General features: G+C 45.9%; 1 protein-coding gene across 9 annotated transcripts in view; it reads right to left on the bottom strand.

Annotated features, from left to right (window-relative positions):
* Nucleotides 1-17,299, bottom strand: part of ATG5 (autophagy related 5) — a 119,520-nt gene that overhangs the window by 82,947 nt on the left and 19,274 nt on the right. For all 9 annotated transcript variants that reach the window (XM_048844897.2, XM_048844895.2, XM_048844898.2 and 6 more), the window contains one exon: nucleotides 608-770. In XM_048844897.2, coding sequence (XP_048700854.1) covers nucleotides 608-770 — 163 coding nt within the window. The remainder of the gene's footprint in view (nucleotides 1-607; nucleotides 771-17,299) is intronic.

The following is a 17,299-nucleotide window of genomic DNA, read 5'->3' on the forward strand; positions in this document are numbered from 1 at the left end:
AAAGATATGAAAATATATTTTAAAGCATTTACCACACAAGTACTATAATCTTTTCTCATAATCTAGTCAGCAGTTAGTGAAATATCTACATCCTGTAAGAAATGAAGTTATAAAGGTGCTTAGCTGGCAGATAAAGAACATTTCCCAATTTAAATTTGGGGTGGGAGAATGGGCAAGATTATTCATATGCCAGAAATTGTAATGAAAGTTTACCATTGTTGCCCCAGCAATGATCTCAAACCATAAACCAGAACACCACTTTTTGGGGGGTTAGAGATAATTCATACTCAATACTAATTAAGATCTGGGTGTTTCCCAAGTTCAGACTGGCAGTTGCATCAAACTACATTAAATATTATGTGGTTCTGTGATGTGAACTGAGTCACAACCCGGTTTATTTCTCAGAAGATCTCAAGCTAGACTTGCATCTTGGTACTAGAGATGAAAAACAGTTGAATCTCCACTAAATTGCTTAGCCCTTTGATTAGACTACAGTGTGGAAAATGGCATTTTACATGACCCTGCTACAATAATTCAGATTTTGAAGAAAAACTTTTCTAACATCCTAATAAATTGAAATTTCTTTAATTTGACATGTTGTATTTACCATTCTGTAACCCCATCCAGAGCTGTTTATGATCCTTTTTCTGCATCTCATTGATGACTTGACTTTTGTGCTTTAAGGCATCTGCTTCCTTTACACAAGCCATGAAATGAGCTTCAATCACATCTTTAGAAGGACAGTGCAGTAGGTCCTTTTCTGGGAAATTCTACAAAACAATTTTAAGAACACAGACCAAAAGAAATAAGTATATTGCGCATCTCTTAGTAATAGACAAAAATATTTATTTTTCAGCAAGCACAGAGACAAAGCAAATAGATCATTAATCCTCATCCAGTTTATAGACTTCAGGTTTAGTCACAATACCTATTTGTGAATTAAGAGATTTAAGTTTTGAAAAAATGATTTATAACCAAAGCATCATTCAGATTTCATGGCTTCACTCCTGGAAGAAAAAACACCCCCAATAATCAAATTGGAAATTTTTCAATGCTTGCATAGTATTTGACACCTTTTAAGTTTTGGTATCATATGTTGGCCATTTCTCTGCAACGGTAGATAATACTGTAAGTTATCTCCTCCCAACAGCATCTTTCCTGATGGGCCAGTTTACCAGTTTCTTTCAATCATTCATTTTTATTTCCTCCATTTGGGTGTATTGTACCAAATTTTCAACACACAGTATCAGATACTACATGTAATATGACAATATAGATAAGTAGGGCCATATCAAATTCACGGTCATGAAAAACGTGTCACGGACCACGAAATCTGGTCTCCCCCTGTGAAATCTGGTATTTTGTTTGCCTTTACCCTATATTATACAGATTTCATAGGGAAGACCAGCATTTCTCAAATTGGGTGTCCTGACCAAAAAGGGAGTTGTGGTGGGGGGAGGGTGGTGGTCGCAAGGTTATTTTAGGTGCGTCATGGTACTGCCACCCTTATTTCTGCGCTGACTTCAGAGCTGGACAGCCGGAGGCAATAACATATCATGTCATCCTTCCTTCTGCGCTGCTGCTGACAGCAGCTCTGCCTTCAGAGCTGGGATCCCAGCCAGCAGCTGCCACTCTCCAGCTGGCCAGGTCTCAAGGCAGTGCCAATGCCAGCAGCAGTACAGAAGTAAGGGTAGCAGTACCGCAACCCCCTCCTACAATAACCTTGTGACACTTTCCAACTCCTTTTTGGGTCAGGACTCCTACAATTACAAACACCGTGAAATTTCAGATTTAATTTGCTGAAATAATGAAATTTACTATTTTTAAAACCCTATAACGTGAAATTGAACAAAATGGACCATGAATTTGGTAGGGCCCTATAGATAAGGCAACACCAGCTGCAAGTACTTTCCCCTGAAGACAGTGCAAATCCTTACCAGCCTTATTTTTACTTGTTAGGGCTAGGATTTATTTATTAGTTAACTGGTTCTTTAATGGTTTTATGTGGCTGAAGCTGGTGCATTGTACTCTCTCAAGCACTACAGATGTAAGGTTTACTACTTTTAAAAAGACAGCAATTTCCAGTAACTATATCTTTCCTTTTTAAAAAATTATAGTGAAACCTTATTTTTCCAAATACTAGATGTGTTGCACTTATTTAGCAAATCCAAAAGATTAACAACTTGAGAAACAATACACTTAATGTACTAGATATATAAACCCCTGAATGGTGATAAATTTCAAAATAGTTTAACTTTTTCCTTTCCCAAGGAGTATAGTGCCCCTGTTAGTGGACATCTAGTCCACTGATTAAAAAAAAATTGAACTGAATTAAAGTGTGATGGTGATGACCAAGCCCATCAGGCATTTGTATTTCTAACAGAAATCAGCATAACAGTAAGCACACTGGATACACAAGCCAATCCAGAGAGACAGGACAAATCAGGATAAATTCTTCCCCTTATGAGATCCCCCAAAAAGAACCCAAAGCTTGATACTTCTGGAACTCCTGAGCACAATAAAAGTAAATTTGGATGATCTCCCCTATCGTTAATGAAAAGCAACAGGATTTCTTTCCGTGATGAGGGACGAGGATTGAAGTTTGAGAGATAAATGTCCTGATTAAGGTGGAAGAATTAAACTACATTAGAAGGACAGACTGGCAGGTACAAAAGGATTACCTTTTTCTTATGAAAAATCCTGAATGGAAGATTACAAAAGAATGCCACAAGCTTCCTAATTCTTAGGGTCAAAGAGATGATCACTAAGGTGGCTAGCTTCCACGTCAGAATAAGAGGGACTAATAGAGGGATTCATGTGAGTTAGAGAAAAACGGATCTTAAAACCGAGTTAAGGCTACAGGGAGGCACTGGAGACTTGACTTGGACCTTAAAGTATCTCTTGGCAAAATCTGGTCACTTAAGAATAAGCCCTCATACAGCTTTCCTCCAGGTACTAATGGCAGAGCCCAGAGCCCTAAAAGGTACATAGAAAAGATCCTGAACAAAGCCCTCCTGAACGTACACCAGAATTGCTGGGAAAGAGATTCTCTAGACAAGGTTGTACAATCCACACACCAGACTGAAGACAGAACAGACCCTATAGTATGCTATGCTAATTCTTCATTCTAGGATGCAACAAGCTGTTGAAGACCTTACTGAAGAAATTCAAGCTCTTGAGGAAACTCTTCTCAGGAGCCACACAGAGACTCAGGATTTCAGAAATGGGGCACAGAAAAGGGTCCTGATAAAGAAGGGAGCACCTAAAGGGAACGCTGTTTCAAAGGCTTTCTGAAACACACAAGAAGCCCCTCCAGAGCTCTGACAATCATGTGTCATCCCCTTTCAGGATGGGGAGTAGAAGTAACTTTCAACCTCAAGAGACACAAGTATCAAAATACACCTTTGGAGATGCTGATTTGAATGAACTGGGGTGATGACCTTTATCTGAATGAGATAAGAATTAGCTAAATTCATGGAGGATAGGTCTATCAATGGCTATTAGCTAAGATGGTCAGGGATGCAACTCCATGCTCTGGGAGACCCTGAGCCTCTCACTACCAAATGCTGGGACTGGACAACAGGGGATGGGTCACTGAAGATTGTCCTGTTCTATTCCTTCCCTTTGAAGCAACTAGCATTGACCACTGCCAGAAGACAGGATACTGGGATAGGTGGTCCATTGGTCTGACCCAACATGGCCCTTCTTATGTTCTTATTTTAAGGGTCAATAATATTTTCCCTTCTTTTTATTTGTTGAATAGAAGGAAAAGATTGAAGTTCTATGAAATAGCTCCTCCTCATGACAAAGACCCAGACACTGGCAAAGGTCATGGCTTATTGGTCTTAAGTCAGAAGTTCCCAAACTATTTTTGCTGCATACCAAGATTCCCTCTAATTTTTTATATCCATGTGTGGAATGAATTTGTTACATGTACCAATATGGAGGAGATGTGTGGCGGGGGTGGGGCCAAGGAGTTCGGAGTGTGGGAGGGAGCTCAGGGCTGGGGCAGATGATTAGGCTCTGGGGTGGAGCTGGGGATGGGGGTTCAGGGTGCGGAAGGGGGCTCTGGCTGGGGGTGTGGGTTCTGGGGTGGGGCCAGGGATAAGAGGTTTGGGGTGCGGGCTGCCCCGGGGAGAGAGGACTCCCCCCAGGCCTCTCTCACCGCAGCAGCCTGGGGCCGGTAAAACCGGTAAAAACCCAGTATTTTTGCAGAAAAACAGGAGAATTTTATTTTCTCAGCTAGCATAAAGGGGAGAGGGATTTGTAATATGTGGTGAGAGATGTGCAAGGGGATGGGAGGGATGATTGCCCCAGGGTAGAGCCTCCTTGATATCTTACATTTGACTACCCCCTGTCATTCCCAACCTTAGGAGCCCAGCCAGGAGTCTACTGGGAGGACGCGGGAGGTGTATCAGACCTGCCTCAGGCTGGGATTTTCAGGCACCAACTCCCCACCCCCACCCAATCTCACAAAAAAGGGGCCTGGGCCACAGCTCCCTCCCCAGTCACCTCTTGGCAGCAGAAACCACCGTGTCCCTGGATATCTACTGCTGGGCAGGTGGGGTGGTGGGGCGGGCAGTGCTTTAGCCCCGTCAGACCATAGCGCTGGAGACACCAATGATTCAGGAAAGCATTAAAAAGCCTAGCCAGGCCTTTCACCTGAGTTCCTGCAAAAGGGGAGACCCAGAGCTGCTGCCTCCTCCTGACAAGGCCAAGCATGTCCCAAAGATCAGAAGTGTTTCCATTCCCCCACAGCAACGGGGGAAGGGCCACATGTGCCCTGCCACGGGGGGAGGGGAGGATACCATATTTAAAGTTCCCAAATAGAGGACACTGTCAGGAGATAGGGTCAGTGTGGGGGTAGGGTGGGTACAGTTACTATCGCAATACCATACTATGCCATCCTTACTTCTGCGCTGCCCAGCTTTGAAGGCAGAGCCACTGCCAGCAGCAATGGAGAAGTGTAGAAATACCATACCTTGCCACCCTTACTTCTGTGCTGTTGCAGAGTGCCAGAGCTACCTTCAGAACTGGGCTCTCAGCCAGCAGCAGCTGCTCACCTGCCCAGCTCTGAAGGCAACGAAAAAGGACGAGAAAGGAAAAATCATGGACATTTGTTCGTATTTTGAAAATCAACTGTTTAAGTAAAGACAGTCTCCCACAAAGACGTAAGTGGAACCACAGAATAATAGGACTAGACTGGAAAGAGGTGGTCCTGTCCTGTCCATCCCACCACATGGAGGGATAAAGGAAAAGAAGGCTGTTGCCAGACTTCCTTTGTTTCTGGAACAGCATGGGTTTGGTGTCCGACTTCTGAAAGGAATGATGCTGGTATATAAGCCTTTGGGGTCAATTGCTGATTAGAAATCTACACCCAGAGAAATAAGGCTTATTCCTCTAAATGAGGATAGACAGGATTTGAGACATCAAGAGGAAACGGCAGGAAAAAAACGATTACTCACCTTCTCGTAAATGTTGTTCTTCAAGATGTGTTGTTCATGTCCATTTCAACCAGGTGTGTGCATGCCAGCCAGAAGATTTTTCCCTTAGCAGCGTCCGTAGGGTCGGCCTGGGTGTCTCCTGGAGTCGTGCCTTCATGGTGCCTAATATAGGGCCCTGCCGACCCACCACCCCCTTAGTTCCTTCTTGCTGGCTGCTCTGACATAGGGGTAGGAGGGTGGGTATTGGAATGGACATGAACAACACATCTCAAAGAACAACAGTTACGAGAAGGTGAGTAACCGTTTTTTCTTCGAGTGCTTGTTCATGTCCATTTTAATCAGGTGACTCAAAAGCCTAACTTCAGGAGGTGAGGTCGGAGTCATCCACTGATTGGAGCACTGCTCGTCTGAAGGCCGCATAGTCTCTGGCCTGCTGCGTGATCGCATAGTACGTGGTGGAAGTGTGTACAGAGGACCACATTGCTACCCTGCAGATTTCCTGGGTGGGAACCTGTGCCAGGTATGCTGCTGAGGAGGCCTGAGCCCTGGTGGAGTGCACGGTGATAGACGGAGCGGGCACCTACACCAAGTCATAGCACTCCCGAATGCATGACGTGATCCATGACAAGATACATTCCAATGAGACAGGGAGACCCTTCATTCTGTCCGCCACGAATAACTGGATGGACTTTTGGAACAGTGTCCAATATAGAAGGCTAGCGCTCTGCAGACATCCAATGAGTGAAGCCTCTGCTCCCTGATGCTTGAATGGGGCTTATGGTAGAAAACAAGGAGGAAGATGTCCTAGTTGATGTGAAACTGGGTGACAACCTTGGGAGAAAAGCTGGGTGAGATCTGAGTGAACCTTGTCCTTATGGAATACTGTGTAAGGGGGCTCTGAAGTAAGGGCCCTGAGCTCAGACACTCTCCTAGCGGAGGTTATCGCCACCAGAAACGCCACCTTGCATGAGAGATAAAGCAGGGAGCACATTGCCAATGGCTCATATGGTGGTCCCATAAGTCTGGAAAGGACCAGATTGAGGTCCCAAGATGGGATAGGCTGTCGTACTTGCAAAGATAGTCTGTTAAAACCTTTAAGGAAATGGCTGACAATTGGATTCGCGAAGACTGAGCACCCCTCTGCACCCAGATGGAAGGCAGAGATGGCGGCCAAGTGAACCCTTATTGACAACATGGACAATCTCTGCTGCTTAAGATGGAGGACGGAGTCCAGTATAAATGGCACAGAGGCGAGCGTCAGAGACTGAAGATGCTGCTCCAACCAGACTGAGAATCTCTTCCACTTGGCAAGGTACGGCACCCTTGTGAAAGGGCGAAGAGAACTTGTCTGACTTGATCAGAGCAGGACAGCTTCACAGCATTCAGCCATGGAGTGTCCATGCTGTGAGGTGGAGCGACTTGAGGTTCAGATGTCGAAGGCAGCCATGATCCTGCATTATTAGGTCCAGGATGAGTGGTAGGGTGACCGGAGTTGCCAAGGACATTTCCAGGAGTGATGTGTACCAGTGCTGGCGTAGCCAGGCCGGAGCTATCAATATCACCAGGGCTCATTCCCTGCAAATTTTGAGGAGCACCTTGTGAATGAGAGGAATCGGTGGGAACGCGTATAGGAGGCGGCCTCCCCATGGAAGTAGGAAGGCATCCACGATGGAGCCTGGGCTGTGACTCAGGAAAGAGCAGAATAGTTGACACTTCCTGTTGCGTTGCATGGCGAACAGGTCTATTTGGGAAAGCCCCCGTGTTGGAAGATTGAGCTCACTATGTCCGGCCGGAGGGACCACTTGTGGCCGTGAAAAGACCTGCTGAGACGGTCCGCCAGCTCATTCCGTATCCCAGGAAGGTAGGATGCCTGCAGGTGTACCGAGTGCTCTACACAGAAGTCCCATAGCTTGAGGGCTTCCTGGCACAGAGGAGAGAAGCATGCACCCCCGTTTGTTGAGACAGAACATTGCCGTGGTGTTGTCCATGAGGATTGAGACACATTTCCCTGATATACAAACTCTGAAAGTCTGGCACACTAGGCGCACCACTCTCAGTTCTTTGACACTGATATGCAGAGCAAGGTCCAGAGGCCTTGTGTCCTGAGGTCTCCCACATGTGTCCCCCATCCCAAAGCTGACGCATCTGTCACTAATAAGAAGGATGGCTGGGGGCTGGTGAAGGGGACCCCTGCACATATTACCTGTGGGTCAAGCCACCACAGGAAGGAGTCTAGTATCGGGCGAGGCAGGGTTATGATACTGTCCAAAGCGTTCCTGAACTGGTCGATATACTGATGCTAGCCATGACTGACAGGGGCAAAGCCTGACTCTGGCATGCTAAGTGAGCTGTAGCTCACGAAAGCTCATGCTCAAATAAATTGGTTAGTCTCTAAGGTGCCACAAGTACTCCTTTTCTTTTTGCGAATACAGACTAACACGGCTGTTCCTCTGAAACCTGTCATTATGCAAGGCACTGCATTTAGCCGTATGGAGTGGAAATCTATCAACTACATCTGATGAAGTGAGCTGTAGCTCACGAAAGCTCATGCTCAAATAAATTGGTTAGTCTCTAAGGTGCCACAAGTACTCCTTTTCTTTTTATGTAGGTACAAGCTGCCATGTGTCCTAGAAACTTCAGGCAATTCCTGAGGCCCGGTATGATGTTCCCAGAAGCCAGGTTTCAGTCACTGGACAAGTATGATCTGGCTCAAGTCAAGTCTAGCACTGCCCCTATAAACTCAATTCTCCATACAGGGGACAGCATCGATTTCACCTCATTTAGAAGGAGACCCAGTTCATCGAACGTCCTTCTTATGAGGCCGACCTGTGCCTCCACTTGAGATCTGAAGCGGCCCTTGATCAGCCAGTCGTTGAAATACAGGAACACCTCTACGTGCTGCTTGCACAGGAACGCCGCCAAGACTGCCATGCACTTGGTGAACACCCGAGATGCCACCGACAGGCCGAATGGGAGGACAGTAAACTGACAGTGGCTGTTCACCACAAACCTGAGGTATTTTCTGTAGGCTGGAATTATTGCTATGTGAAAATATGCATCCTTCAAGTCGAGGGTGGCATATCACTCTCCTGAATCCAATTGGGGGATAATGGAGGACAAAGAGACCATGCAGAACTTGAGTTTTCGGACGAACTTGTTGAGTTCTCGCAGGTCCAGGATGGCTTTGGCTTTCCGTATTACGAAATACCGGGAGTAGAAGCCCTTGCCCCATTGCTCCTAAGGAACCTCTTCCACTGCCTTGATAGAGAGGAGCGAGGGCACCTCCTGTATAAGGAGTTGCTTGTGAGATGGGTCCCTGAAGAGGGACGGGGAAGGGAGATGGAAGAGTGGGAGGGCACAGAATTGGATGGAATATCCCCTCTCTACCATGCGGAGCACCCAGCGTCCGAGGTGATACAGGACCGTGCACGGTAGAAAGGGGATAGTTGGGACGAGAAGGTAAGTAGGGTTGGATCCAGTTTCAGAACTGGTATACCGTCCTCCACTGCACCCTCAAAAGGCTGGTCTACGGCCGGGTGGTGGCTTGGGCTGGTCCGAGCCCTGGCTGAGAAGGGGTGCTGCCTTCTTCTACCACTCCTATTCCTCCTATGAGGAGCGTCCTGGCAGTTCTGAACTTGGTAGAACCTAGAGGGAGGCTACAGCCGGAAACATCTACACTGAGTGACGGGGGTACCGAGTCCCAAAGATCTGAAGGTGGCCCTTGAATCCTTCAGACAATGGAGACTTTTATCCATTTTATCGGAAAAAAGGGCCAAACCCTTGAAGGGGAGGTCCTGGATTGTTTGTTGGACTTCATGGGGCAGACCAGAGACCTGCAACTAGGAACTCCTCCTCATTGCAACCCCTGTGGCCATTGTACATGAGGCTGCATCTGTGGCGTCTAATGCCGCCTGTAGGGACGCAGGAGATCAGTGTTCCCTCCTCCACTAATGCCGAGAAATCTGTGTGCGAGAGTCCTGCAGCAGCAGCTCCGCAAACTTGGCCATTGCAGCACAGGTGTTGTGTGCGTATCTGCTCACGATGGCCTATTGATTTGAAATGTGGAGCTGTAGTCCCCCAGTGGAATAGACCTTCCTGCCGAAAAGGTCTAGTCTTTTGGCATCCCTATTCTTAGGGGAAGGGCCCCGATAGCCCTGGCGCTCTCGCTGATTGGCTGCATCAACCACCAGAGAGTCGGGGTTGCATAAATGTTCATACCCCTAAGAAGGGGCTAAGTACCACCTCTCATTCCTCTTGGCCATAGGGGCCAGAGATGCAGGGGTCTGCCATAAGGTTTTTGTCATCTCTGAAATCATCTTTAATAAGGGTTAGGTGATACGAGAGAGTCAGGAGGGTGCAAAGGTATTGACAACTGGGTCAGATTCCTCCACCACCTACTCCGCCTGTATGCCCAGGTTCTGGGCAACGCAACGTAAAAGTTGTTGGAGGACCCAGTTATCCTCCAGAGCAGGGGCCATCAACGCCCCCACCACAGCTTCATCGGGGGAGGATGAGGAGGAGAGGCCTAGCAGCAGGCCCTGCTCACTCCCTTCAGCGCCTCGTGGGTCTCGCGGTACTGCTGAACCCCCAGGTGTCGCGGCCACTGGGAGCAGAAACATCGGTGCCGAAGCAGGTGGTGCCGAAGTTGTTGATTCCAGCAGCACTGATATTGTCAACACCTGTGGCACTGAGAATGCAGCTGTCAGTGGTGCCGCTGTCGGTGGGGGGGGGGGGGGGAGGGGAGGGGTGTCGGTGCTGGAGCTGCAGGAGACAACAGTGGTGTCAGTGGTGCTGCTGCCGGCAGTGCCTGCAGGGACACAAAGGACCCTGATACAGAGCTGGACCTTGAGCCTTGGATCTGTCCTTAGCTCTGGTGATACGCCCAGGGTGTCCAAAAGGACCACTGTGTCAAGGGTTGCCACTGTGGAAGCCATGGTGCCAGATAGGGCAGGTGGTCGCAGCAGGATCTGGACCTCCTGCTCCTGGTCCTATCGGAGCAATAGGATTCCAACTCCATGATCTCTGTGTAGGAGGACCATGGACTGTCAGAGACCAGTGCCAAGAAGTCAGGGACCGGTGCACTCCTCTGCGTGGGCGGGCCGTGCGGGCAGAGGTGCGCCGGAGATGGGGATCAGCGTGCCATCATCGCTGGTTTGCCCCTTGATTGGAACTGAGGCTACATGGTCACCAGCGACTTGTCTCTCCTCTGCGGGGAGGACGACGTCATGAGGCAAATGAGGTCCTTGGCTGCCTTGAATGCCTCTGGCGTTGAGGGGAGCTGGAGGTGACCACCGTGGCAATCCAGGGAGGGTTCGGACTCAACTGTACCCCAGACGGGGCAGGAGTCAATGATACCCTGGAAGGCTGGAGAGTTGAGGTGGTCTGGCTCGAAATGTGTTTCGATGCCGCAGGTCCCTTGGTCTCTGGAAGGGGAGAGCGACCCCTATCCAGCCTTTTCTTTTCTGTGGCACCAGGGACTGAGAACGGTGCTGGACAGAGAAGGTTGCTTATGGGTGGAGCCATGGTGGTGTCGGGAGTCTTTAGAGTCCTTCCTCAGCGTCGGCTCGCACACCATCAGCGCTGGAGCACTGCGGATCGACGAGGAAGTGCTCGGTGTGGGTTCTGCCAACCCCAAGTCAGATTGCAGTCGGAGTATCACTTCCATTCACAGGATTTTCAGCCTTTGATCCCAGTCTTTAAGGATCTTAGGACGAAATCCCCTGCAGATTCTGCACGTGTCCTTCTGATGGCTCTCCCCGAGGCACCATAGACAGGAAGAGTGTGGGTCAATCTTTGGCATAAACTTGCCACAGTCCTCGCATAGTTGGAATCCTGGGGACCGGGGCATACTCCAGAAGCAGGGGAAACCCTCAAGAAATCCTAAAAACTACAACAACTAACTTATGACTAACGAATTCACTATTTTAAACTATGAAAACTGAAGAGGACACTGTCGAAAGCACTTGCAATGCAAGAGTGATAGCTGTTCCAGCTAGCTGTCACCGGCAGTAAGAAGGAACTAAGGGGGTGGCGGGTCAGCAGGGCCCTATATTAGGTGCCATGAAGGTTCCCACACCGACCCTATGGACGCTGCTGAAGGAAAAATCTTCCGGCTGGCATGCATGCAGCGCACGCACACCTGATTGCAATGGACATGAACAAGCACTCAAAGAAGAACAAAATTTTCTTTTTGGAAACCTGCTCCAGAACAGAGTCTAGAATATCTTCAAAAGCTTATGCAGAGCTATAAGCCTGGACTTGAGAAAAAATCCTCCTGAAAGCCTCTCCTCTCCCACCTTCCCCCCCCCCCCAACATACCTAAACTCTGGTCTACACTTAAACTTTAGATTGAACTAGCTATGTCACTCAGGGGGGTGAAACATTCACACTCCTGAGCACTGTAATTTAACTGATCCAACCCACGGTATAGACACAGCTAGGTTGACAGAAGAATTCTGTCCTGGAAAAGAGGACAGAGGCATTAGAGGAGACACATACCATCTCCAGCATCTTAACAAAATGTTGCACTGCCATGGTCTTTTTTGGATTTACCTACCTTCATGAAAAACAGGAATCTCCAACTTGGCCCTCAACCAGTGAGATTTAAGGGTCTGAACACGATGGGACAAGTAATTTCAGTCTTTGGGCATACCCATTTAGACCTTCTATAGACATGTGGAACGAAGCACAGAGTTACATTTTATGCCAGAGTCCAGTTTACCCTGAATTTCATCTGGGAGGAAGTCTAAGAGGACAAAATCACATCTGAGTGTCAGTCTTTCAAAAAGGTCCCAGGAGACCACCAAAGAGGGCAAGGAGCCCTGTACTGCCCAGGGCACAACTTTTGTAGGTAACTTCCTAGGAGTGAATCTATAAGGACCCCGGGAAAGAAGGGGAAGGAAGATGCCTAAACCCTGTTAAATCAGGCAATGGTCCCTGTCTTCAAGGTTTTTCCTGCAGCTCGAAAAAGAGGCCTTGGGGACAGCAACAATCTGTGTAGATAACTACCTCAATATCTCCCACAGCATGGCTGGCAGGGGTACACAGCAGGCACATGAGTCCTGCAACAGAGGACTGGAAAGGATTCCCACATTCTAGACACTTCCTCTATTTTCTTTTTTAGGGAAAGAGGAAGAGAAGAAGAAAGTGTGGTTGCATGATTCTGAATTAACTGGCTCATCCACAGAGTATTCTGAGCAGAGGGTGGAAATCACAAATAAAAATGCTGAAAAACAAAAAAGACTGTAAAAATAATGGTGACTTCGATAAAGATACTTACAGCTTCTGCAAGAGGCAGTGGAGACCAGCGATACCTCAGGAAAAGGCACTGTCCCCCATACTCTAGTCTCAATGTCATTTGGCATCACCTGCCCAAATGACATTGAGAAACACCATACGCTAGGGTCCACACAGGTGAAAATCAAGTCACAGAAATTTAAAAAAAATATTTTGCATGTCTTCACTGACTTGGCTATTCAGGACATACTTATATTGATTTTTTAATCCCTGTTAAGAACCTTTTTTAAGTAAGTTGTGTTTTTTGTGTTTGTTTTTATAAAGATAACTAGGGCAATTGTAACCAAATTGTCAGTCAGCCTCTGATTATACAATTCTGAAAGTTGCTGGAGCAGTAAGTAGTAGTTCCAAGAAACATTTCAATTCAGAATGTAAGGTTTTTTGTTTAGTTGTTTGGCTTCTCTTGGCATTCAGTATCTTTACTGTAACAGACATCTCCAAGTTTTATTTACACCAATGAAATTACCGTACATAGTTTACAATATATAGCCAAAAAACAGTACTGTGTCTTCCTTACAACCAGCAACACTGAGTTACTATTTCTATGAAGTCGTTCCAGAAACATATCAGCTAACAAGTTTCACCCAGTCTGGTTTCATACTCTGTTCCACCTAAATATAGCTGTCAATTCTATTTTACATAACACCTGTTAACATGTGAACAGTCCTCACAGAGACTGAAAAATTACTTATTACAAAATCACACTGATAACACAGTCTAAGGAAAAAAAAAAAACAGTTGATCCACTAAGTCATCCATAACACAACTAGAGTGAAATGAATAACAGACTGCAAGACCATTCATTCCCTATCAAATTATTGCTTCTGTGAAATTTTATTGAACCCATATTTCTAATACATACAATCTTTGAACTTACCAATGAAGCTAAAGATTTATTTTAATCTGGTAGTAGAGTTCTCTCAAAATAATACAATCCACATATACACACTCACATCTCTTTACAGGAAGCTATTTTCCTCTACTGTTTCAATTACAGCCTAGGGCTGTTGAGGGAGTCAACAAGCATGTGGACAAGGGGGATCCAGTGGATAAAGCAAACTTAGATTTTCAGAAAGCCATTGACAAGGTCCCTCACCAAAGGCTCTTAAGCAAAGTAAGCCATCATGGGATAAGAGGGAAGGTCCTCTCATGGATCAGAACCTGGTTAAAAGATAGGAAATGAAGGATAGGAATAAATGGTCCGTTTTCAGAATGAAGAGAGGTAAATAGCGGTGTCCCCCAGGGGTATGTACTGGGACCAGTATGGTTCAACATATTCATAAATGATCTGGAAAAAGGGGTAACCAGTGAGGTGGCAAAATTTGCAGAGGACACAAAACTATTCAAGATAGGTCAAGTCCAAAGCAGACTTTGAAGAGGTTACAAAGGGATCTCACAAAACTGGATAACTGGACAACAAAACAGAAGATGAAATTCAACGTTGATAAATGAAAAATAATGCACACTGGAAAACATAATCTCAACTATACATATAAAACGATGGGGTCTAAATTAACGGTTACCACTCAAGAAAGATCTTGGAGTCATTGTGGATACAGTAACTCCTCACTTAACCTCGTCCCAGTTAACATTGTTATGTTACTGATCAGTTAGAGAACAGGCTCATTTAAAGTTGCACAATGCTTCCTTATAACATTGTTTGGCAGCCGCCTGCTTTGTCCATTGCTTGCAGAAAAAGCGGCCCGTTGAAGCTAGCTGGTGGGGGCTTGGAACCAGGGTGGACCGGCAGCCTCTATCAGCTCCCTTAAGTTCCCTGCTATCAACTGCGGGCAGTTCAGCTGTCCCGCCCCCCACTGCCATGTGCTGCTCCTGTTCTCTGCCTTGGAGCTGCTCCTGGGAGCCTCCTGCTTGCTGTGCAGAGCGGGGAGAAAGAGGGGTGCTAACATCAGGGTGTCCCCCTCCCCAGGTACCCCATCTCCACATGACAGGGCTCAGGATGGAGGGAGCTTGCTGGCAGCAGCTGCTGTCTCAACTTGCTGATTCCAACCCTGATATTCTATGATCTACTTAAAAAGGCAGTGTATTTAGAGTGGGGTCAGGGAACTTAAAGGGGAAATGTGAGTCTCTCTCTCTCTCTCTCTCACACACAGTGTGTCTCTGTCTCTTTCTGCCATGCTGTGTCTCCTCCATCCATTTGTGCTGCCTTGTAGAGCGTGAGGCTACATTAACAACATGTTAACCATTGAGGGCTCAGATGAGGGATAGTTCATCATTTAGCAGTAAGGCATTCCCTGGGAAATATCCCACCTTCTTCCACCCTGACTCCACCACCTCAATCAAACTTCACAATCATCATTGCTGTGTACAGTATTAAATTGCTTAAAACTTATACTGTGTATGTGTGCGCATATCTCTCTATAGCTCTAGCTATCTTGAGAGAGCGAGCGTCAGTCTTTTGTCTGGGAAAAAAAATTCCCTGGAACCTAATCCCCCACCTTTACATTAATTCTTATGGGGAAATTGGATTCACTTAACATTAAGAAAAGGAGTACTTGTGGCACCTTAGAGACTAACCAATTTATTTGAGCATGAGCTTTCGTGAGCTACAGCTCACTTCACTGTAGCTCACGAAAGCTCATGCTCAAATAAATTGGTTAGTCTCTAAGGTGCCACAAGTACTCCTTTTCTTTTTGCGAATACAGACTAACACGGCTGTTCCTCCGAAACCTGTCACTTAACATTGTTTCACTTAAAGTAGCATTTTTCAGGAACATAACTAAAACATCAGGCGAGGAATTACTGTAGTTCTCTGAAAACATCCACGCAATGTGCAGTGGCAGTTAAAAAAGCTAACAGAATGTTGGGAATTATCAGGAAAGGGATACATGATGAGACAGAAAATATCATATTGCCTCTATATAAATCTATGTACTCCCACACCTTGAATACTGCATGCAGGTCTGGTCACCCCATCTCAAAAAAAGACATTGAAATTGGAAAAAGGTACAGAAAAGGGCAATAAAAATTATTAGGAGGATGGAACAGCTTCTGTATGAGTAGAGATTAATAGGACTGGTACTTTTAATCTTAGAAAAGAGAAAACTAAGGGGGGATATGATAGAGGTCTATAAAATCATGACTGGTATGGAGAAAGTAAATAAGGAAGTGGTATTTACTCCTTCTCAAAGCACAAGAACTAGGAGGTCACCAAATGAAATCAATAAGCAGCAGGTTTAAAATAAACGAAAGGAAGTATTTCTTCACACAACGCACAGTCAACCTGTGGAACTCTTTGCCTGAGGATGTTGTGAAGGCCAAGACTATAATAGGGTTCAAAAAAGAACTAGATAAATTCATGGAGACTGGCGCTCATCAATGGCCAGGAAGGTCATGGACGGGGCCCCTACCCTCTGTTTGCCAGAAGCTGGGAATGGATGACAGAGGATGGATTACTCAGTGGATTACCTTTTCTGTTCATTCCCTCTGAAGCATCTGGCACTGGCCACTATCGGAAGACCGGATACTAGACTAGATGGACCATTGGTCTAACCCAGTATGGCCGTTCTTATGTAGGGCTCTGATATTGCAAACATTTAAGCACATGCTTTAAACATGTACGCAATTGTTTGTAGGTACAGGGCCTAGGTATGAAATTTGCATTTACACAAAAGAGGAGCTTTTGAGTATGAGCCCCTTAAAGCACACAGACAATTTTGAGATCTGCATAGCCAGTAACGCTTATATATAGTATTAAACTGTTCTACCGCTCAAATTAAGTAACCGACCATTATGTGTATTCATTTAAATGCATCTTAGTAACTGATCAAAATTACTTTCATTCATTTACCTTCCAAGACCCAAGTTCAAGGTTCTGCACTTTCCCTGCAACAGCAAAAGGAAACATGGAGAGTAATTCTGAATTCTCATCTTGGCAAGTGAAGGAGGAATTGTGATTAAAATTGCAGCTAAATATATATAGTTAAATACCCAGAAAGATACTGGAAGAAATTATTGAATTATTTTGCCAAATTACTTGTCCAACAGATGTCTGCATAGTTAAAGCGTCCCGTTTCTATCTTGTGTTTTGGATACTTCTGTTGTTTCTTCTAGAAATGCCTAATACACCTCCTCTCCCTGATTTGGTGGTCTATAGTATGCACCCTTACCATGATGTTGCCCCTATTTTTTTCTCCAAATATCTTTATCCAGAGACTTTCACCTGGTCTGCCTCTCATCTCCTTCTGGACCTCAGAACAAATGTATATATTCTTGACATATAGTGCAACATTTCCTCCCTTTTTCCCCTCCTATCTTTCCTGAACAAGCTATAACCCTCTACACCAATATTCCAGTCATGAGACTTATCCCACCAAGTCTTTGTGATGCCAATTAAGTCATAATTTATTTTATATACTAATAATTCCAGTTCATTCCCCATACTCCCTGCATTTGTATACGGACATCTAAGATGTTGAGCAGATTCCACCACTGATTTCCCTTTTGTTGCGCCTATGACCCTCCTCTTCAACCTTCCCTTCCACCCACGTTATTCCCCCCCCCAAAATTGTGTGTGTTTTCCCACTCTCCCAGTGAAGAAT

Source organism: Caretta caretta, chromosome 3, assembly GCF_965140235.1.
Source record: "Caretta caretta isolate rCarCar2 chromosome 3, rCarCar1.hap1, whole genome shotgun sequence".
In the NCBI taxonomy this organism is placed as follows: Eukaryota; Metazoa; Chordata; order Testudines; family Cheloniidae; genus Caretta; species Caretta caretta.